Genomic DNA, 22,661 nt, shown 5'->3' with positions numbered 1-22,661 from the left:
CAACCTCCAGGAATTGATGCAGAGCAATAGGAGCAGAGCCAGAAGAACCTTGTACACAGAGACTGATATACTGTGGTAAAATAGAATGTAATGGACTTCCGTACTAACAGCAGTGCAATGTCCCAGGACAATTCTGAGGGATTTATGGAAAAGACGCTACCCACATTCAGAGGAAGAACTGCAGGAGTGGAAACAGAAGAAAATCAACTGCTTGAACACATGGGTGGAGGCAGACATGATTGGGGATGTAGACTCGAAACTACCTCACCAATGCAACTATCAACAATTTGGAAATAGGTCTTGATCAAGGACACATGATAAAACCAGGGGAAATGCACATCAGCCATGGTGGGGGGGGGAGGTCGGGGGGGTGAAGGGGAAAGTAAGAGCATGAATTATGTAACCATGTTAACTTTTCTAAAAAATAAATGTTAATAAATGTTAAACAAAATAAAAAAAATTTGATCTGATCCAGTGCCAAGTGGAAGCCCTTTCAGACTGGATTTAATAAAAAATTAAGAATGATTTGTAAAAAAAAAAGAAACTCAGCAAGGAGAAGTGAACCATCATTCCTCCTTTCCCACAAGGAATTCAAATTAACCTGCAGTTTTATGAACCCCTTCAATGCTCCTGGCTAAGCCTATGGGAGCCTCAGCTCCTATCTGACACCCATCACTACCGAGAGCCAGCCCACCTATCCCCTGTTCTGCTGGGATGAGAGGGGCACAGCCAGGGCCCCTCTCAGTTTTCTTCTGCAGTTTCCCAGTGGGTCCTTCCTCTACCATCATCAGCAAACCATCGGAACCAGGAGTTTCTTATGGGCCATGGCCTGATGCTACAGCCAAGGCCTTCCAGTTTTCCCAGTTGGGAGTTTTGTGAGCCTGTTTGCTCCTAATTACTGTCTTGGGCCACTGGTTCTGTGGACAGACCCATACTTACCCTCAGAATGGACTGCACTGTCTGCATCGGGTAGGTCACTGTGGTGGCAATGGCCTTGGCGATGGCCCCAATGATAAACACGTCCAAAGAAGAAAGCTGCTCAGCAGAGGGATGAAAACAGATCAGAGACGCCATACCACTGGCCAGAAGGGCCAAAGTCAGAGCCCTTACACCAATGGCCAGAAGGGCCAAGAGCCAGAGTCCCCTGAATCCTCCACTTTAGAAGGGGAGGCGGGGAAGATCTAGCATGGCAGGCTGGTTCTCAGATGTGGCCCGTCCCCGTGCCCATACCTGTGCCCGCTTCTTCAAGAGTTGTCTCTTGAGCCCTTCATAGAACATGAATTGAATGGCCGGGTTGAAGACCAGCAGTAGTGAGGGAAGAGTGCCATTCCACAGAGCCAGGACCCCTTCATCTCGCATGATTTGATGGAAGGCGTCTGAGGAAGAGGAGACAGGAAGCTCCAGAACCAAGGGGAGAGAGCTCCCTGGGCAGAGCTGCTCTGTGCCAATGGTTTGGGAATGAGCTTGTCAGAAAAGGCCAGACAAGCCGTGACAGACAGTAACCAGAGAGGCAGACAGTGTGCAGTAGTGGGTAGACAGATAGCCTGGGAAATAAGTCCTGAGTTTAAGTCCTGTCTCAGCCCTCACTGGCTGTGTGACCCTGGGCACATCCCATTGCTAATCAGAGCCCTGGGCAGCTCTTTAGGGCTCTGAGGTACAGAGGTGGTGACCACCTGCACCAGAGAAGGGAATTTCCTCACCCATGTGCTCCTACCAAGGAAATCCCAGCCCTGCAGCTTTGATGGCTATGTGATGTCCCAGAGACCCCTGCCCAGCTGTTGTCACTTCCCCATTCAGAATGCTTGGCTGGTGCCCCTTCTCCACACCTGCCTCTCCTCTCCACTGGCCAGGCCCCTGAAGGCCAAACACTCGGAGGACGAGAGGAGCAGAAGGGCAGATAAGAACCCCTGAGGCAGGGTCATTGATGAGCCCTTTAGAATACCACCATCACCACCCCGGAGGCACTCACCCAGGATGCCCTTATAATTGGTGGGCACAATGTCTTCATTTCGGAACTTGGCCCCCTGGAGCTTCAGGCGGGTGTTCACCACCCACAGCGGAGTGGTCAGGAGCACATTCACCACACCTGGGTCAGAAAAGCAAGCAGAAGCCAGGGTCAGGGAACATCACCGCTCACCTTAGCGCCACCTCTTGCACGGCATGGCGGACAGAGACCAACAATGCCAAAGCGGTGCCCAGCCCTCTTTGAACCCAAAGTAGGCTGCGGTGCCACACAAGCCTCTGATGTTAGAAGCATTTCAGGAGGGAACTTGGCTGGTGGGAGATAGAGACAAAAAGAGAAAACTGATAACACTGTCTCCAACCAAGAAAACTGGTGTTTCCTCACTGGAAAAGTAGGGCATAAGCTACTACCCCTGGGTGCTGCCTAAGATGCCATCGGGCATCCTCCTGTGGGGCGTTTCAGAGAAAAAACTCCTCCACCTTCCAAATGAGGAAACTGAGGCTAGCCAAGAGTGACCATGTGGTGGCAGCGGCAAACTCCTCGGCTCCAAGGTCCTGATTTAATGGGAGTGAGTGGGAGTCGGGAGGGCACGTTACCAAGACAAACTGAGGCACGGTGTAAGCCGGGGGGGGGGGGGGGGGTATTTGCATGTCGACTCAGACAGGCAGGAAGCAAGCAGTGGGGCAGGACTATCACAAGGCACCAAGACAGGCAGGGCGGCAGCGTCACAGGCAGCACGCTCCGCCGGGCACGCTCCTTACAAGGCTCAGGAGGGGCAGGGACCTGGGTCCTACAGGGATGCCTTGGGCTGGAACGTCACAGCGAGGCCAGGGGCTAGCCTCCCAATTTACCAGCAGCTTGAGCCTTTAATATGTTCTTTTAAAGGACAGTCCCTGCAACAATTAACAAAGGAGAGTGACGTTTACTACAGCCAAGTAGGCAGGCCGGATCCACCTGGAGGGACAGCTCTAACCCCACTGGGTTCTCAGGCCACAGACACGCAGGGCCTCAGCAGCAGGATACAGAATATCTGCCTTTAGGAATTTCCAGGCATGGGGCATGAGGGTGCCTGCCTTCCTCCAAGAATGTCATGAGGGATGTCCAGGAGACTCAGTTTCCTGTGGGGCTGCTAACCCAGCCCCAAGAGCACGTAGATAACAAATAAAGGGTCTGCTGGGGCAGATTTTCCAACCCTGCGCCCCTCTCAATGATCTCCTCGGTGTCACGGTGGCCCAGGGTGTGGGGGTGTGGGGGTGTCTGGCTCCTCACGACACGTCCTAGCCTGCCCTCTCCTGGGAAAAGGCTTCTGGGATGGGCAAGCTGTGGGCTCCAGCACCAGGCCACCCTGTGTTGCCATAGCAACTCTGGCCAGCTGCCTCAGAGAGATGTGCGAACACATCTTCTCTGAGCTCCCTCCGGGAGGGCAGGGACTAAGCCTGGAGAGCTTAATAAAGGCTCATCGACTTATCGGCAGGTTCATTCATTTCTTTATGAGGCAGCAGCAGCAGCAGTGCCGGCAGCGTGGGCACGGCTGATTCACTCCCTCTACCTCCCCCTAGGAATAAAGCCCACGGGGGCCTTGTTAGGCAACATACAGGATGTCCTGGCCTGGAAATCTCCCACCTCTCCAGAGTAAGGAGGAGGCAGACTGCTCTCTGTTTCCACACACACCCAGGGCAGACTTGATCCAGCAGGGGAGTCTGCTGAGCACAGTATCTGAGGTTCGGGGAGCAATGACAGGAATGGGAGAGAGGCCAGAATGCCAGGTACGCTGTCTGCTGCTACAAGGGAGGGTTTGCTTCTTGGTGCAGGATTACTTCCCAGGGCTGTTGGTAAGAACTAAGGAGATGGTACATATAAAGTGCACTGCCAACCTTAAAGGACTAGATAAATGCTAACCATTATTGGGGCCCAACCCTGGAGGCGAGCCCTTATGAAAATCTCTAAACAAAGCTTAGGGATGGCTCATGTCTAGCTTCTCCTCCCAAAGAATAAACAGAGTTACTTTGAGAAAAGAACTCAGTGTACAAAATAATTACCAAATGTAGGACAGCTATCTGTTCTCTTTACCACAAAAGAAATGCGTAATAGGGTACCCTGATTTATTTATTGAGCCAGGTGGCTCAGTGCATAAAGTGCTGGCCTCGGACTTAGGAAGACCTGGATTCAAATCTGGCCTCAGATAATTCCTAGATGTGTAACCCTGGGCAAGTCATTTAACTTCTGCCTGATAAAAGATACTCCAGTATCCTTGCCAAGAAAATCCCGTGGATAGCCATGGCCCATGGGGTCCCAAAGAGTCAGACAGGATTGAACAACAACAACAGAAATTAACTGAAAGAAGCAGAAGTAGCTCCTCAATTCTTGGGCAGAAATGGATAATTCTGTGAAGGTCCAAGAAAAAGCAGTCCCTCAAGGGAAAAAAAAAAAAAAAAAGAAAAAAATGTACTGAAGCCAAACACAATCATCCTTTTTAACCCCAGCTCATTTATATATAAATTGTGCAGATTTTGAGGTGATAGCTGGGAAACTGACAAACTAGAACTTTTGGGATAACTGTATATTGCCAAATGTGGTACAAACAATGGAAGTGTGAATTGTGGTTTTTCACTTTAAGGTGAAGATGAGTTTCTTCACACTGAGGCAGGAATCAATAACCAGAAACAGAAGGAAAAGAAGGGAATTCTGGGGAACGTAGTCCTGGGCACAATATTCCAACTATACATTGGGCAGGGAAGAGGGAATGACAAACTGAATTTTTTAGCAAAAAATGAGATCTAAATCTAAGGCTGGATGTCTACTCCAGGACGAGAATCCTCCATAGAATCCATAAATCGACAGCTGAGCCACTGAGACAGAATAACTTGGGGATTGTGATAATTAGATTAAATCAACACTGCCCATCTTTAGATTTAATCACCAAAGGTGAGAACATCTCCATTTTTGGGAGGTCCTAACCCATGTGTGCTGGAGTGAGTGACGAATCAGAATCCACTGACTGCCTCCTGGGCAGTCCTAAGAGAAGAGTCTGTTGTGATTGGACATGTAAACTAGGAGGAAGGAACAGGAAGTGCCACATAAGTGACCCCTTTAAAAAGAGACCTCGGTCAGCTGGGCTGGGTCTTCTGGTTTTGTGAAGGGGACCTGAGGGAGCTCTGCTGGTTCGTGACTGAGACTGTTCCACATGGTGAGTGTTAAGACTGAATCTTCCTGAACTTCTCTTAAGGAACTTTCCTTTCAAAGAGATTCTGTGGCTGAAGCTTTGCTTCATACACCTCCTGGGCCTTGGGGCCTCCAGCCCTCGGCTCAAGGCTTGATCTTTCCAATTAAGGACTAGTAAAATCTGCCTGGTTTGAGCCAGGGGCCGGAGCAATTTACTCAGTGTGTTAGATCACTTATCCTATCTTATTCTCTCTAATTTTCTTATTTTCTCTCTTCTTAAATTGTAAGACTTCCATAAAAGTCAATTCTGACTTGAGATTATTCTTAATTGAGGATTGATAATTGTTCAATCCTCTGGAGACCAACCTTTTAATATATTCAACCAAAAAACCCCATTTTTCCCCCATTACAGGATGCATAAGGGAGTCTGCCTGTCCTTCCCAAACTGCACCAGGAGCAACAGTGGCCTAAGGATAAACCAGGCTCCTGAGGAAGGGCAGCTCTCTGTAAGGAAGGCCTCTCTAAGGAGCCTTTCCAGCAGAAAGCTCTACCTGAGAGAAAGGGGGCTACCAGGAAAAGAGAAAAGAACTTCCATTCACCAAGAGCTACCTAGGCTCCCTGGACCTCTATGGACATGCAGGTCCCAGACTTTCAGAGGCTTCAGCAAATGCTCTTAATGAAAAGCTCATAAACTGGTTGGCTAATTGCTACCACACCTAGGTCAGTGATGGTGAACCTTTTAGAGACTGAGTACCCCAAACTATAACCCTCAAGCAGCATGTGAGTCACCCCCTTCCCCCAGACAGGGGCGGGAGGAAGCACCATTGGGCTGCTGGCCAGAGGGGCAGGTGATGAGAGAAATGTCCTCAGGCATGTGTGAAGAGGGGGAAGGGAGCAGCCCCTTCTGGCACACATGCCATAGGTTCGCAAACACGGATCTAGATAATTAGCTAGGGGCAGCTAGGTGGTACAGTGCCCAGAACAATGGGCCTGGAGTCAAGAAGATTCATTTTTCTGAATTCAAATCTGTACTCAGACACTTACTAGCTGTGTGACCCTGGGCAAGTCACTTAACCCTATTGGTGTCAGTTTCCTCATCTGTAAAAATGATCTAGAGAAGGAAATGGCAATCCCCTTTGCCAAGAAAACCCTCAGGGGGGATATGAAGAGTCAGATATGATCAAATGACTTGACCACAGCAAAGCTAACCAATGGGAAGCACACTGGTGGGGGCTTGTGAGCAACACTAATAGAACTACCTTCCTGCTACTCAGGGTTCCCTTTAGCACCCCGAGAAGAAAAGCCTGCCACCCTTTGGGACCTGGGCCTCAGCCTGCTGATTTGAATGGGAGTTGGGAAAAGTAGCAGAGAATGATAGACAGGTGGACCTCCCTGGATCTCTGGAATCCTACCCCCAAGTTGTCTGATCTATCTTAGTCGGGAAGGAAGCCCCTGAAAGAAGGGCAATGCCTCAAAGCAACCGTGGAAGCCCCTGACGTACTGTATGAACAGTATGTCTTGGATCCCAGAGCCGCCAGCGGTGAGCTGACACACACCACTGCCAGAAGAGGAGAAGATCTAGAAAGGATCGGTTCTGACATTCTGTTCCAGAAGGCTCACTGCTAGGGGTCTGAGGCCCAAACACAATAAGAGCCATAATTCCCAAGCTGAATGCAGAGTTCAAATAACAGTATGGTACGGGGTCTGCAGAGAACAATGCCTGGTTCCCACACAGTGTATTAGAATACAACAAGGCTCCCAGCAGGAAAAGTCACATTTTCTCTAATTGCTTTTTGAATATATTGGCAATAAGACTGCAAGAACCAAAACAACAGTTACTATGAGAACTAAAAAGCTGCTGACAACACAAGGAATAACCTCCTCCCTTCAACAGTTCGACCCTCCTTCGGGTTTGCTCCGGTGACCTCGAAGGTCCCTTCTGGCCCAAGCTCCTAGGCCTTCACTGGGTACAAGCCAATGGGTAAGGTCAAGGAGAAAGAGGAAGATTAGGGAAGGGAAGGCCGGGCTCTCCAGAAACTCGGGCTTCTCAGAGGGGAAAGATTCAGAAAGGCTCAGCACAGCAAGGCACAGTGGTTGGACTGAAAACATCATTTTTCATTTCTTCATCTGCATCATTATAGCACCCAACAGCGGAATAACCAAGATATCCTGCTCTCATGACAGGAAGATTTAGTTGAAACCAATTCAAAGGAGTCCAAAGCCAGGCTTCTGGCCATGAAGTCACTAGTGCTTAGAGGGTTCGGAAACTCCATAATTACAGAGTGGGCTATAGAGTAGATCCAGTCAGAAATGCCCGGGCTGGGATCCTGCCTCTAACCTTTACAGATTAGTTGTGAGACCCTAGGCTTAGCTGACCTGTGCCTCAGTTTACCCAGGCCTATCTTATAGCATTTTTGTGAGACTCACTGCGGTCTAAGGCTTCACTAACCTTCAGGTGTTAGAGAAAGTCCTGTGCTATCATTCTAATAAAAGAGAAAAATAACCTGGGTATTCTCTTTGGTGTCCAGAAAAGGGGCAAGTTTCCCATTAGTAGCCCAACAAAGCTTTCCCCAACAGCCTTTGAGCCTGATGTCTTGGCCCAGAAGCTAGAGAAGGAGCACTGCTGCTGGTAAGTGTCCAAGAATCTGCCTCCCTCCCTAGACTCCCCAGTGCCCACAGGAGAGGGCACAACCCCAACCAGGCAATGAAGGGCCTCTACACGTGGATTAAAAGAAGCGTCCAAGGCCTCAAGGACCACAAAGCCAAGGAAGAAGGGGGAAATGGGCATAGGAAAAATAAGTGATGAAGAGGAAGGCGCTGTGTAGATAGAATCTGTTCCTCCCCCCAGCTCGTCCCCAACCTTGCTGCGTGACTAATTTAAATGTAACAGAGATAAGTGTGACCCAGGCAGTGCAGCGAGAACCTGGGAAACCTGAAGAAGGACCAGAAGAGGGCACCTTTGTAGTAAGTTCAACACCCTCTGAGTAAGCCTGGCACAAACAGGATTTTTGGCCCATTAGGACCTTTTCTTTGTCCTCTGAATCATGACATTGCAGCAAAGGTCTAGAAGGGTCGATGAGATACTGTCACTAGCCGCGGGCACCCTGAGGGATGGTGACAAAGAGTTTTCTCAAAGAAAACTTGGCTGCCTTTAGGCGAAACATGTATAGCATCCCTCAACTGTCCCTTTGACTCACAATATTCCAATCCGACGTCTTTTCAGAGCAGAACCTGGGGTGGGGGGTTTGCAAACAGAAGCTAAGAGACGGTCCCTGTCCTCAGGCAGCCATTCCTCTGGCTTGGCCTTCTCTCCACCCCTGCCCTCTCTGGCTTCCTTCTAGTCCAAGCTAAAGACCCTCCTTCTAGAGGAAGCCTTTCCCAAACCCCCTCAATGCTGGCGCCTTCCCTAGGCTGAGGGTCTCCAATGGACCCCACTTAGCTTACTTGCCGCCAGTTGTTTGCTGGATGTTTGTCTCTCCCATTAGACTGGGAGCTCTTGGAGGGCACGACTGCCTTTGGGGTTTCTTTGTATCTCTCTGCCTGGCACATACACGGGGCCTGAACAAATGCTTGTTAACTTGGTCACCCAAGTGGAAGCCCACAATCCCTCATTTAGCACTAATCAGTGCTAAAATAGATGCTCTTTGGGTACATACAGAACATAACCGGTGCCTAAAAAACATCCACTGCACTCGGAAACCCTCAGTACCTGCCACAAATCCAACGACCAGATCCTTTCCAGTGGTAGAATGTTGACCTTTGACCCAGACAGCTTTGAGGCTATTAAAAGTGTAGAAATAGACAAAATTGGAGCAGCAAAGGCTGGAGATAACAGGAAACCACCCTCGATACGGTGCCAGGCTAGGAGAAAAGACACGCATCATCAGCAGTGGGTCCAGACTGGCTCTCCCCAGCCCAGCTCTAAAAGCAGCAGGTAAGGGGCCCGCTGGACATCGGGCAGGAGGCTGGCGAAGGGGCTCTCCCGACTAACACAACCATGTCTGTTTCCCTCAGTGCCTCCCAGTGACTGCTTAGGCTGAGGCAGATGCCATCGTAGGCCCCACAACTGATGGCTAATTAATATTTCCCAAACAATTTTGCTTTTCTAGTACTAGTACAATCCAGATCAACTGCTTACCATCTCGGAGGGAGGGAGGGAGGGAGGGAGGGAGACAATTTGGATCTTATAATTTTGGAAAAAGTATGTGGAACATTGTTATTACATGTAATTGGGATATTTTAATATCTCTGAATAAAAAAAACTGCAGAAAAATATTTCCCAAACAACTTATCTGGTTTGAGGCTAGAATAAGAATATGAGAGGTGCAATGCACCAATTGTCTGCTCGCTGGACATGTCTGGTAAGCGGCATGTGCCAAGCAGCCCCCATCTAACGGAATCTGGGCTTTGATTTCGTCAGCTCTAGCCTGACCCCTGGCCAGACATCACAAAGAAGCCTCTTGGGCCCAGTGCATTCGGCAACGTTTGGCAACCCTCTCTTGAGGCCTGGCAGACTACAGGGGGTGCTGAGAGTATCACAGGGCCGCACTGAGAGATACTCACAGGCCTTCCTCTTTAATGATCTCCATCAGCACCATGTGTGTCGTCTTGGATTTCCGCTTCTCGTCAACTGGCAGAACAAAGAAGAGACGGTTAGAACCAATCCCTCGCTCAAGTCCACTCCGTGGCTGAGTCTTATTAGCTCCCTCATCCCTTCCTCCCCCTTGCTCAGGTCAGGTGGCAGCTCCCCCTCAGCAGCCTCCGAAGATCTTAACGACAAAGCTCCTCCCCAGTAGTTGGGGCACGCCGGTGGATGTGGGGTCCTTAGCACCTTCTCTCGGGGCTCTCCCTGCAGGCTCTGAGGAATTAGAAATAAGAACCACTCTGAGGGTAATGGAGAGGCACAGAGTAGAGGCCTCAGCGCATGGCAAAGGAGGGGCATAATTCACATGATGAAAGGGAGGGACAGACACAAGCCAGCTGCTGGGATCTCCCAGCATCCTTGCAATCTCAGAACTATGCAAATGAAATTTAGGGTTAGGGTTAGAAATTGGCACGAATTTAGGGTTAGAACTATGCGAATGAAAGAAGCAAGGAGGTGCTACAGTGAAAAGAGAGAGCCCCAGGTCTGGAGTTCAAATCCAGCCTCAGACATTTCCTAGCTTTGCAATCCTATCTGCCTCAGTTTCCTCAACTACAAAATGAAGAGAGTAAGAACACATATCACAGGAGTTCAAGTGAGATAATAACTGTAAAGCACATAGTAGGTGCTATATAAGTGCTAGCTATTATTATTATAATGATGGTTTTTACTCCCGTTCCACATTACTTAGCTCCCAACTAGCCATCTCCATGAGTATCTTGCAAAACAGAACTTAATCCAACTGTCCTAGTTCCTGCCTTCCCCATTACCAGATGATGCACTGAAAGGACTCTTTACAGGGTCAGACAAAATAACAGTCTACTGAGAGGAGCAAAAGATCTAAAATGCCGAGAGAACAACTGATATTCTCATTTGAGAAGAACTGCAAGGAAAGGATTCAAAAAGGAGGAAAAAAGAGGCCTCCCACGGGCCTCCAGAGAACAGTCCAAGGTGGGGAGGGGATTCTGAACCAAAGCCAATCTTGGCAATCCCAAGAGAGAAAACAGATCTTCTGGATTCCAGGCAAATGAGAAGCTTGTGCATGAACAAAATCAATGCACCCTGACAAGAAGGGAAGCAAGTGACTGGGAGGGAAATCTGGGCATCAACTAGACGCTCTGAGAAGGGTCTGACAGCCAAGATATGAAGACAAGGAACAAAATTACAAGACCAGATGCCAGATCTATATATCATAGATGGCCCTATAATGATAAGTGCTCAAAGTAGATGAACAAACAGTTCTCAAAAGAAGAATTGCAGATTGAACAACTCTGCAAAAGAATGCTCCAAACACTTATGAGAGAAATGCCTATCAAAATAATCCTGAGGCTTCACCTCACCTCCAGAAAACTGGCAAGGACAACAAAGGCTAGGAATAGTTAATGGTAGAGGGATTGTGCCCCAAAGATGGGCACACGGATGTGCTATTTGTGGAGCTATGAATGAATATAAGCATTTTGGAAAGCTATTTGGAATTATGCCAAGAAAATGATCAATGGTACAGGAAATCACCATTGGACAAAAACTGCTGGAAAAACTGGAATGCAGTTAGGCAGAAACTAGGTATAGATCAACATTCTACACCATATCCCAAGATAAAAGGTCAAAATGGGTACATATAGCTTCCTTGTAAAGAAAGGTCAGGGATACTGGACGGAACGTCAGACTCTTCTTAGTTTGCTGAATTTGTTTTCTTATTTTAAGGGATGGCTCTCTGAAAGAAGGTAGGGGTGGTCAATGAAGGTGATACAGAAACAAAAGATCTCAATGAAAATCTATCTTTAAAAATCAATATAAATGAAAAAGTCCAATGTTCTATGCAGGATTCCACATTCATAGTCCCATAACTCTGCATTAAAACTGAGGGAAGTGGCTGCTCTTCATCTTCTCTCATGTCAAGCATGGCTGTGGTGGTGGTTTTTAATTGTTTCACTGTGCAAGCTAAGTGCAATTTATAATTAAGTTAGGGAAACTGAGGCAGAAGGAGGCTAAGCATCAAACATCTAGTAGGTATCTGAGGGTAACTTGGGTCTTTCTGACTCTTGGCCACCAGCCAGTCATCCCCACAGGCAGGAGGCAGGCATTACCGTAAGTCTGAAATCAGGATTGGTCACTGCAGCGATCAGTTATTACATTTTTAAAGTTGTTTTCTCTTGTAGCATGTCTTAACTGGGGGTCCCCCCAAATTTCAGGGGATCTATGACTTTGGGTGGGAAAAAACAGCCATCTTTATTTGCCGATATCTGATTTCTTCAGTATTTCATTTCATGCCTTCAAAACATGATCCTGAGAAGGGCCTGAAGGCCCCAGGCCGCAAAAACAAGAGAAGGCCTGTGGTGGTCTGCCCACTTCACTCTGCATCAACTCATGGAGGTCTTCCCAGGTCTCTCGAAATTCATCCTTTCTCGTCCCTTCTGTCCCACAACCAATGGGCAATCAAATAAGCCACAGGCACTTATTAAGGAAAAGTCAAAACAGTCCTTGACCGGAAGGAGCTCACATTCTGCTAGTGGGGCGGTGGAGTGGAGGGGGTGGGGAACCCACAAAACACAAACACACACATACACACACACACACACACACACAAACACAAACACACACACACAAACACAAACACACACACACACACACAAACACACACACGCTCTATTTATTTAGCAGCACATGTTTCCAAAAAAAGTGCTGCAATCTCTATCTTGGAAGAGATGGGTCTTTTCCTTCTTTTGCCAGTCTCTTTGGGGGATAAGCCTGCCAAGCAGTGGCATCCATAGATCAATGCACACATACACTTTAGGGGCTTTGGGGGTAGTTCAAATTACTTTTCTGTATTAGAATCGACATTGAGTTCCAAGGTGGAGGACCAGTAAGGGCTAGGCAACTGGGATTGTGTAACCCACATACATTACTTGAGAATAAAATTGAACCCAGGACTTCCTGTCTCCAGGCCTGGCTCCACTATCCACTGAGCCACCTAGCTGCCCCTCCAATCTTTTCAAAAGTCAGTTTGAATACATTCCAACCTCGTAAGTTGCCAATTTTCTGAGAATTCAGGCAGTGCTACCAGGAAGTTGGGAAGGCTGACTGAACACAAGAACTGATTATTTCAATGCTAAATTATCTTCCTTGGCTGTCACGTATGTCCTGACAGTCTTCTAGTATTTGTAAGAAAGAAGAGAGAATAAAGATAGCCAGGCCAATGGACGCTCACCCCAAGAGAGATTTACTCACCCTGAAGTCGAAGCCTAGCGGTGTCCAAAGGAAAAAACACCGTCATGGCGGTCACGCTTCCCTGCAAAAGGGGAAAGAATACTTAGCTTGTAGCCTCACAATGGGAAGGAGTCCCAAGTCGGAGCTGCCCAAGAGCCCCTCCCTCACTGACAAGGTGGCACCACTAGCTGGCCACCCTTCCCAATAGCCCATTTCTCTAGGTACTCATTCTTCACTCTTGCCACCCTTCTACCAATAACATTTCGAGAGGGTTTTAAAGATCCACACATGCAGCAACTTAGTTTTCCAAAACAAGAGAATCCATGATCACATGTTTAAGAACGCAGGGTCTGAGATGCTAGGATCAGTCTAGGCACAGCGAGGTGGCATAGTGAATAGAGTGGTAGACCTGGAGTCAGAAAGGCCATCTTCCCAGGTTCAAATCTGGCCTTGCACCTTGATTGCCTCAGTTTCCTCATCTGCCAAATGAGTTGGAGAAGGAAATCTTGGAGTGGATTAAGGTAAATGGGGATTAAATGACTTGCCCAAAGTCACTTAGTTAATGAGTGTCTGAGGCCAGACTCAAGAGACTGAAGACTTAGGTGTTTCTGACTTCAAGCCCAGTGCTCTATCCACTGAACTACCTAGCTACCCCAGGCATTGATAGAAGAAGTAAAAAAATAATAATAATAAAATAAAATCCAAAGAGGAAGATACCACTTTCAGGGGGAAAGGCTTTACCAAAGATGAAGTCCCTGAGCTGGGAGAGGAGAAAGAACATTCCAGGTACTGAAAATGGGCTCAATGAATACAGAATGGCAGAAGATGGTGGATCACATTCAGGGAACAGCTAGTAATCCAACTTGGCTGGAATGTGCAAGAAAAGTTGGATTCCCAGGATGTGGGAAGCTAAAAACAAGTGCCAGAAGACACCAAATGTACAATCAAGGTTAGGTCTGGGCATGAGGTCAACTCAATCAACATTTATGGAGTGCGGCACCATGCTGGAGATCCAAGAGCCAAAAGCCGATAATCACTGGCACCGAGAAGCTTGGATTCCATTCTTCTACTAACAGAAAAACCACTGGCCCAGGGATGTGGGAAGCTGGGCTGGGGGCAGATTTCGAAGGGTTTTAAATGCCCACCAGCAAAGTGTGCCAATCTCGTAGAAAAGCTAAATGGCTTTCTTTCATGGTTCACCTCGTTCTGAAGAAGCCGGCCTCTCCAGGCATGTGGAACAGGACTTGGAGGAAAGAGAGGGAGCCTCTTTACTAGTTCTGTTTGATCTCCTGCACCCCTCAGTCTCTTCATCTGTTAAATCAGGCTACTACCTCAACAGGTTGTTTCTAGGGTTGAATGAGGCCACAGCCCTGCCCCTTGGCGTCTTCGTTTGTCAGAGAAGGTCATCATAAAATTCAGACAAGAGATCATGAGCTGCTTTGGAATCATAAAACATGAATGAAGCCAATCCCACTGGAACTGAGTTGGAGGGATTCAAAAGAGTGATATGATGGCTTTGGAGGAGACAGCGCCTCCCTGCGGAGTTATCTAGAAGAAATCTGAAGCCCATCCCACAGAGACCAGGTCTGCTGGGCTGATTTACTGACTGCAAGTTCCAAGCTGGAGGTCTCTGGTTTCCCTCCAGCTAAAGACTCCCCACTTTAAGAACAGGGAGCAGGGGGTCCCAAGAAGAACATCAATTTGTTTCTTCTTCATTCCTTCACCCCATCGAGTTTCAGTTGAGCAGGTCTGCCTGCCACACACGATGGTGACAGCTGTGTGTTTAGGCAAGTACACTCACCTGCCTTGGACACACACATCCCACAATCCACTTTATACACAAAGGGCACAACATAGGTGGACAGGCAGGCAACGAAGCCATGAAGTGTTGGAGAGTGCCAAGCACTGCACTCAGCTCTGGAGTTACAAATTAAAGCAAGAAGAAAGCCAGTGCCTGCCCTCGAGGGGCTCACATTCTAATGGGGAAAGTAAAGAGCACCCAAAAACAAAGAGGCCACTGATGTCCAGAAGCACAGCTGACAAGGAGGGCATGGAAGCGGGTCAGCATGAGGCCCAGAGAGGAACCTACCACAGGGAGGAGGGCCTGGCATGGCAGAAGGACGTTCCACTCTATGGAATACAGGGATACAAAAGCCAAGCAATGTAGTCTCCTCCCAAGACACACAAGTTAGCCAGGCAGGCAGGCAGGCAGGCACAATCTGCCCAGGCATTCATATAACCAACACCTGTAGATCCACACACAAGCTCCCTGAGGCCACACCGCTCCATGGACCACTAACATTTAGGCACAGGAGACAGAGACATCATCTGGTCCAGTCAGAGAGGTTTGGTGACTTAATGTGTCACAGATGGGGCCCTGCCAGCCCTAGCTCTTGGTGCTCCTCCAAGCTCTAGGAGCCTTGCAGAAACCCTCATTTTACAGATGATGAAACTGACTCCAGGGGGCCCATGAGGCAGCCTGGTCCGCTGCCTTGGCCTAGAAAGCCTCCACTGATGTCCCTCCCACTCCCCAACTCGATCAATGCCAGGGGCTCCCTACTGTATTTAGGATCAAACATCAAGTTCTCAGTTTGGCACTCAAACTCTTTCCGCTCACCATGATCCAGTGACACTGACCTCCTGGCTATTTCATGAAGGAGGAGGTCAGCCATCTCCAGCCCCCAGGCATTTCTCTGCTTGTCTCCTAGGCCCAGAATGCTCTCCCTCTTCATCTCTACTTCTTGGTTTCCCTGCCTTCCTTCAAGCATCAGCTAAAATCCCACCTTCTCTGGTAAACCCTCCCCAATCCTGCTCCATCTTAGAGCCTCCTCTCTGAGCTCCTCTCTACATAATGAGTTACAGGAGCACAACAGAACTGAGAGCTAGAAGGGATCTAAGAAACCTTCCATCTTGGAATCAATACTATGTATTGGCTCCAAGGCAGAAGAGTGGTCAGGGTGGGCAATGGGGGTCAAGTGACTTGCCCAGGGTCACCCAGCTGGGAAGTGTCTGAGGCCAGGTTTGAACCTAGGACCTCCCGTCTCTAGGCCTGGCTCTCTATCCAACGAGTCACCTAGCTGTCCCCATCCTCTTTTCTAGAGAAGAGAAAACTAAAGCCCAGAGAGAAGGACTGTTTTGTCCTTCTGGCTTAACTGCTGTCAGATAACTGTTAATCACTGAATATCTAGTGAGATGCAAAATTGAATGAGGGAAGGAAAGTATTTTGTAAACATATAAATATCAGTGTGGATCAGGAAGGTCATTAGGAAGACAAACTAGAGCTCCGCCATCCATATTTCTCTCTCAAATAGACTGCATTGGGCAAGGATCACAAGCCTGAGCCAACCTCTGGTGAATGGGAAGAGAGTGGGCTGGACTGCCTGTGGGCAATGACGAAGCTCCTTTAATAACTACACCCCGTATTTCTCCAAGAAGCAGCAAATCATCCTTTGAAATACCAATGTTCCACCAGTGTTAATGTTCAGCCATGAGTCATGGAACATAAAAGTCTCCCCAAAATTAAGCATAAGAATCACCCAGAGGGTGATGGTGGGCACGTGAGCAGTTACAACACGGAATTAGTGAATTATGAACAAGAGCAGCAAAGGTCAATGGGAAGAGAAGATGGGCTAGTCCATGGCAAGAAATAGATCTGTGGCATCTAGAAGAATCGAGGCAAGTCCCCTTGACAGCTATCGATGGGCTGCAATCTGCACTGCTAAAGGGATGGATGAGTGCTGAGTCCCCAAATAGCAGGCACAACCTGATAGGCCAGCATTCATCTAGTCCCTCACCGTACAGAGTGAGGTCCCTGATTATCCAGGACTCCTGAATGCTGTCACTCCTCTGCTCACCAATCAAGCTGCCTGCCCGGTCAAGCACTGGGCTTTCACCAGCCCAGTGAGTTGCTGACAACTGTTTTCGGCAGCTTCAACACTAAGGATTCAAGGGAGTATAGTGGAAAGAATGCAGGTTTGGAGTCAGAGGGCCTGGGTTCAAATCCTGATGTTGCCACTTACTAGCTGTGTAGCAGTTTCCTTAAATGGGTTGGGCTAGATGGCCTTTCTGGTTCTAAATCCAAGAGTCTATGGATTTTCTTTCTTTTTTTGAAGAGGAAAGAAACATTCTTTTACTTACTAGTATGAAAATATTGTGAGACCTTAGAGATTTAGAACATAGACTAAACACATCTGATGGGAGAGCCTAATCACCATTTGGAAGGTTCCCATTCCAAAGAACTGAAGCCAGGTAGTTGGGGAGGAAGTCCGTTTCTAAGGCCCTGCTTCAAGATCAGGTCTTTCTCCAGCCAAAGTAGCTCTTCTGTTGAAGGAAGGGAGGAAGCTGGTGGGCACTAAACCTAGGTGACCCCTGGGCGGTGATGACTCACCACAAGCCAAGGATATTGGCTTTCTTCTGCCAGACCGCAGAGAGAAGATGGTATAAACTTACTTTTGCAAGCATTTGCAGTCATTCTGAGGATGGTCCCCTGGGCCTAGAGAGACCGAGATTGTCTCAAACCGGCCTTCTAATTCTCCTCCACCCTCAGCTGGAATAGATCCGAATGTGCCATGTCGGGACAGGAATACCTGAGGCAACTTAGGTATCGGCCTCAGTTTCACCATCTAGGTCCTTTCCAGCCTTTGGATCCTAGAATCAAACATATTCCCGGTATGCTCATCTTCTACCAAAAGCTGTGGGCATTTTTTTTCATCAGTGGTTAAGCAGTGCCCCAAAGAGGTACTTTTTAGTCATAAAATTGATCACTTCACCCTCACGCCTAGAGGAGTTTCTGGTGAGTCTTCAGAGAAAACGCCCCAAACCCTACAATCGCTGAGAATATCCCTCAACTACCCCCACTGCCATCTTTCTTTCCATTTTCATAGAAGCTGCTGCTCTGGGCCCTGGAGGGAGCCTGCATTAATTCAGTAATGAGAGAAACCAAGTCAGAGCGTCCTGTGAATTCGCCTAGCAGGCTGACAGACAAAGCTTGACATTTTCAACTATTTTAAGAGCTGGCTTGGCAGGGAAAGCTTAGCAACGTTTTGGAGAACCTTTGACTGCATGAACATGCTAAACTCTCATGACTATATTTGGCTATTTCAGCTGCACATTCTCTCTCGGTGGGAGCAGATGACAAACGCGGGCCATCTAATGCCGCATGCGAGTCCCCCCAAGGTATCTGGCACTCTCCCCAGCTCTCCCGGAATGCAGTACTTGTTCTACGAAATAAGACTCAGAACCTAATCGCCAGCAAAGATCAGCGAAACTTACAGAGCAAACCATCTGGCTCCTGGAATGTTGTGTCCCAGGCCCAAAGATTAGGAAAAGGAGGAACCACAAGACCCCTGAGCAGGCGGCTGGAGGTGCTCCTCTCTGCACCATCTTCTGACTGAGTTGAAGCTTGGGGCTCTAGGAGTGGGAGTGGGAGTGGGGCAACGGCCTTCCTTCTGAGTAGCCTAGTGATGAAGGACAAAAGCCAGAACATCTACACGGGTTGGAGAGAGGCTGGATCATCATTGCTGGATTGCACTGCTTCTGTTTGGTCATCAAAGGCAGAGCTAGGAACCGAGGACAAGGGACAAAGACGCCAAGCTGAGCTTCCATGGCCCCAAAACCTCGAGGATGAAGATGCAGACTTCTGAGGGCCATCTGAAGGGAGCCCTTCACAATGGGCTTCACCCTGCCTACAGCCCTCACGGCAATCTCTAACCAAACCGACTGCCCACTGGTTTTCCCTAGATGTGATGTCCCATTCCTCACCACCTAGCCTTTGCGCACAGGCTGTCGTCCAAATCCCAGCCCCACTCCAGTACCCACAAGAGGCCTTTTCTGCTCCACCCCCCTCATTGGGGATGCCCACCTTAATGACTCTGTAAGCGTGCTGTATCAAAGGAGGCAAGCTTCTGGGGGGCAGACTGCCTCCCTAGAGTCCAGCCCAGCGGATAGCACGCAGCAGCTGCTTAATAATAAATGCAGGGAGAAAAAAGGAGCAAAGGAACAAACGGAAGAAGCATTCCCTAACAATTGAAATTCTCCAAGGGAGGTAAATGATCATAGAAGAGGTCCCTTTCCTGGGGATGTGCTTCATACCTGAGGAAATCCTGCTTCCTCCCACCTCTGGCTTGGAGGTGAGAGCAGTCCAAACACTGGAAGTCATGTCCCTTCCAGGCCCAAACATGACAAGGGGGAGGATTTGCCTGATTTCAGGACTGACCTCAAGCCCAGCTGGCCACGGGAGGCATGGCGAGTTGTACTCAGCTAAATCAATGCCATGACTGAGCAAACTTCCCCAGTTAACTGTGGGACTTCTACAAGGGACTCATGCTATTGGGACCAGCAGGGGAGGTGATAGGGTCAGAGTCCTTTAGGACGTCACTGGTAACTGTGGAAGGAGGCTAAAGAGAAGGAAAATCCACATCTAGCTGATGCCTGGTGAAAGTGGGAACGAGGCTGGCGAAGAACGGCTGCAGACATGACATTGTAGAGACAGAAACCACTAGATCTGGCAGTGACCCCTGGATGGAATGGAACAACATTTCCTAAGCGTTTTCTCCGAAGTGCCTCGTTCTCAAAGTCTCTGCTCCAGGACAGATGGAAGGACTTAGCGGTCCAAACAACAGGACATGTGTACAGTAAGGCTCAATGGTCACTGGAAGGACTAGGGTTGATGGCTCTTGGCTCATCCAGGCAGAGTGTTCAAGATCCCAAAGGAAAGGTTCCCAGGAGACTTTGCAATGTGCCTGGTCCAGATGGGCCCTCGGTCACCAGATGGGATCTGGGGAAGTGAAACAGTGGTGGTGTCTAATACTCGCAGAGAGGGCAGACCAATAGGAAGAAGCCACAGTCCAGTGCAACCGGAAGTAACAAACTTCCAATGAAAACATCTGTGCTCTCAGAATGACCCAGGCCTCAGGCTGAGGCCTCTTCTTAGCTCTCAACATGTTCACACTCCACTGCTCGGCCCCTAGACCCGTCTGAAATGTTTCTTCCCTGAGAATGAATGCCTTGGCCAAGCTAAATGGAGAGCACGGAGCCAATCGTTCAGCAGGAGGAAGAGGAGCTCTGCTTTTGATAGCTGGAGTTTCATGTGCCCACATGAGCAGAAAGATGAGGCCAACCAGATCTCAGGAGAGAAAGGAAGGCTGGCAACCATCTCCAAAGAGGGGATAACTGCATCCAGACGAGTGGAAGAGGTTTCCAAAGGGCTCTGGACAAAAACTCAGGAGTCACCTATAGTTGTGGGTGGAAAGGTGGCACAATAGATGGCCCCGCACTTGGAGTCGGGGAGAGCCACATTTAAATCTTGTCCCAGAGAAGACCCGAGGCAGGCCAATTAGCCTCTGGGCCTCAATGTTTTCTTCTGTAAAATGGGGAACCTATCTCTGAGGGTTGAAAGTGAACTAAGCTATGTAAAGCATTTAGGAAGCCTCAAGACACCCACAAATGCTAAAAGGGCTCACTGGAAGATCACTGGACATAATTGTGAAATCACTAGTAATCCTGGAGAGTAGCTTCAGGGGGTGGTGAGGCCAGAAGCTAGGCTAAGATCTACCTCCCTGGGGATCATAAAGGGTCATTAATAGAAAAGGAGCCCTGGGATCTGCTGGCTCAGAGCAATGCTTCCTCATGGTCAAAAATCCCATCTGAGCCTGAGGTTTCTTGTCTGTTGTCTGTCTGTAATAAATAATATGTGAATAGCACAGGGTTGTGAAGATCAAATGAGATCACCACTGGAAAGAGCTTCCCTATTGGTCAGTGAACCATTCCCCTCTTGGACCAGAATGCTAGGACACCCTCATATTCCCATAATCTGAACTTCTTGGCCTGAGACAGGTGAAAAGGAAAGCCTCCTCGCTCCTGGAGATGCGCCACAGACCTGATTCGGTGCCTTGTTCTTGCTTCAATGTTTTTCTGTGGCACAAGGTTAGACCTGGTGGGCTGAGGACACAATTAAGGGCCCGTAACTTGAGTATAAAAACAAAAGGGAATAACAGAACATTTTTCTACAATCTGCAAAGTCTGGCTGACTTCCTAAAGATAATCCAGCTTGTTCCCCTCTTAAGTGGGGATCTCTAAGAGGGTTGGTGGGAAAACAAAAGGGCACATACTCTTTTAATAATAAAATCATGGCCCTTTAGTCCAGGAAGAAGCTTGGGGTCGCTGACGAGGTTACCTTTGAAAGACTGATCCGACTGGCTCTCTGACTCAATCCTGGGCTTAGGTCATCATCCAGGGATACCTCATGCCCCAGCAGCCCTGCCCCAAGCTTATTTGCCTATCTAGTCCAGACACTGGCCAAACTCTTCCAGAGAGATGCTAGGTCTGTCCAGAAAGAAGCTTCTGCAATGATTCAGGCGTCAGGGCAATCGGCACAATTTCCTTCACAAACAGGAGCTCAGGAAAGTCTCACCATCCATCAGGAACTCCTTTCCCATCTGGACTCTGCACCAATGGCAGACACCTTTCGCCAACAAATATCTTCTCCATTTTATGCTTCACTTGATAGTAATAATGAAGGAGTCAAACAAAAACAAGGTTGTCTGTGCTGTACCAACTTTAAAAGAACGACTTCCGACTGTGCCACATGCAAGGGAGCCGTTCTATTAGAGGAAGGCCTTTCCCTGTTGTCTCGCCTGTGAACGTGAGACCCAGAGGGCAGGGCCATTTTGGAGCTTCTTCTTTTAACTTCGACATTCAGCTCAGTGCCTGGCACAGAACAGAATGCTTGCTGACTGTGCTATTAAATCAAATGTCTTTCTATTATCAATGAACAGTAGGAACCAGAGGAACTTGTATTGTCTAGTCTTCTCAGGTAATTGTGACTATAAAGCTGTGATCTTCTCCCCTTGTCATCAGGTGCCTCTGAAGTGTGTGCTGATTATTATTATTATTATTATTATTATTATTATTATTATTATTATTATTATTATTATTATTATTATTATTATAAAGTATCCCCTGATAGGAAAATGGGTACATGGGCTAGCAGTCATCTTTTGGGGAGAAATCAGCTTTTGAGGATTTCCTTCTGTTATCTTCCTCTTGAAAACCAATGCCTCAGTACCCTCAAGGTCACCACCTGCAAAAGCTGCCTCTGGGCCCCATGAAAAAGCAACTCGATGGTGTTTGGGGCCCAAAGTCTGGGCTTTCAATCTCGACTCTGCCACAGTACTACCTGGTCACCTCAGGCTACATGGACTGGTGCTCTGGGAGAAGACAGGTCAGAGGGGTCGGAGGACCAGACTGTCCAGGCCATGGGCAACTTCAGCAGCTTCACCCTTTGGGGTCTGGAGGTGCCTCCAAGGCCAAATGCCAGGATACAAGGAGCCCTGACCTGGCCCAGCCTGGCTGCTGCCATCCCCACACCTGGGGCTGATGATGAAGACTGAGGCGGTGGCAGCTCTGGAGCCCCAAGTCTATTCCCCTCCTTGTCCCCCCAATAAAGAGTCTGGCTGAAAAAAAAAAAGAGAGAGAGACTGGGCCAGTCTTGGAGCTTTCTCTTTCCTCAACTCTAAGGGGAGGGGCGGGGGTGGATTTTTGAGGTCCTTACCAGGACTGAGTCAATGGCCTCACCTTATGGAAAAGTAAATGAGGAGGGTTTGAATTCAATTCCCAAGACTAGTGGGGGTGGTGGGGTGGGGTTCCTCCTCCTCCTCTACCAAGCTACCTCAATGAAATCTCATTCTG

At 48.4% G+C, this 22,661-nt stretch overlaps 1 protein-coding gene across 1 annotated transcript in view; it reads right to left on the bottom strand.

Moving 5' to 3' along the window:
* The window catches only part of SLC25A17 (solute carrier family 25 member 17), a 38,302-nt gene that overhangs the window by 3,758 nt on the left and 11,883 nt on the right, over positions 1-22,661 (bottom strand). The window contains exons 2-7 of the mRNA XM_044677392.1: positions 12,996-13,056; positions 9,689-9,755; positions 8,835-8,986; positions 1,970-2,086; positions 1,231-1,376; positions 940-1,035 (exon numbers count right to left, since the gene is read on the bottom strand). Coding sequence (XP_044533327.1) covers positions 940-1,035; positions 1,231-1,376; positions 1,970-2,086; positions 8,835-8,986; positions 9,689-9,755; positions 12,996-13,056 — 639 coding nt within the window. The remainder of the gene's footprint in view (positions 1-939; positions 1,036-1,230; positions 1,377-1,969; positions 2,087-8,834; positions 8,987-9,688; positions 9,756-12,995; positions 13,057-22,661) is intronic.

Source organism: Gracilinanus agilis, chromosome 5 (genome assembly GCF_016433145.1).
Source record: "Gracilinanus agilis isolate LMUSP501 chromosome 5, AgileGrace, whole genome shotgun sequence".
NCBI classification, from domain to species: Eukaryota; Metazoa; Chordata; class Mammalia; order Didelphimorphia; family Didelphidae; genus Gracilinanus; species Gracilinanus agilis.
The sequence above is the reverse complement of the archived record's forward strand: the minus strand, read 5'-3'. Positions and strand labels throughout refer to the sequence as shown.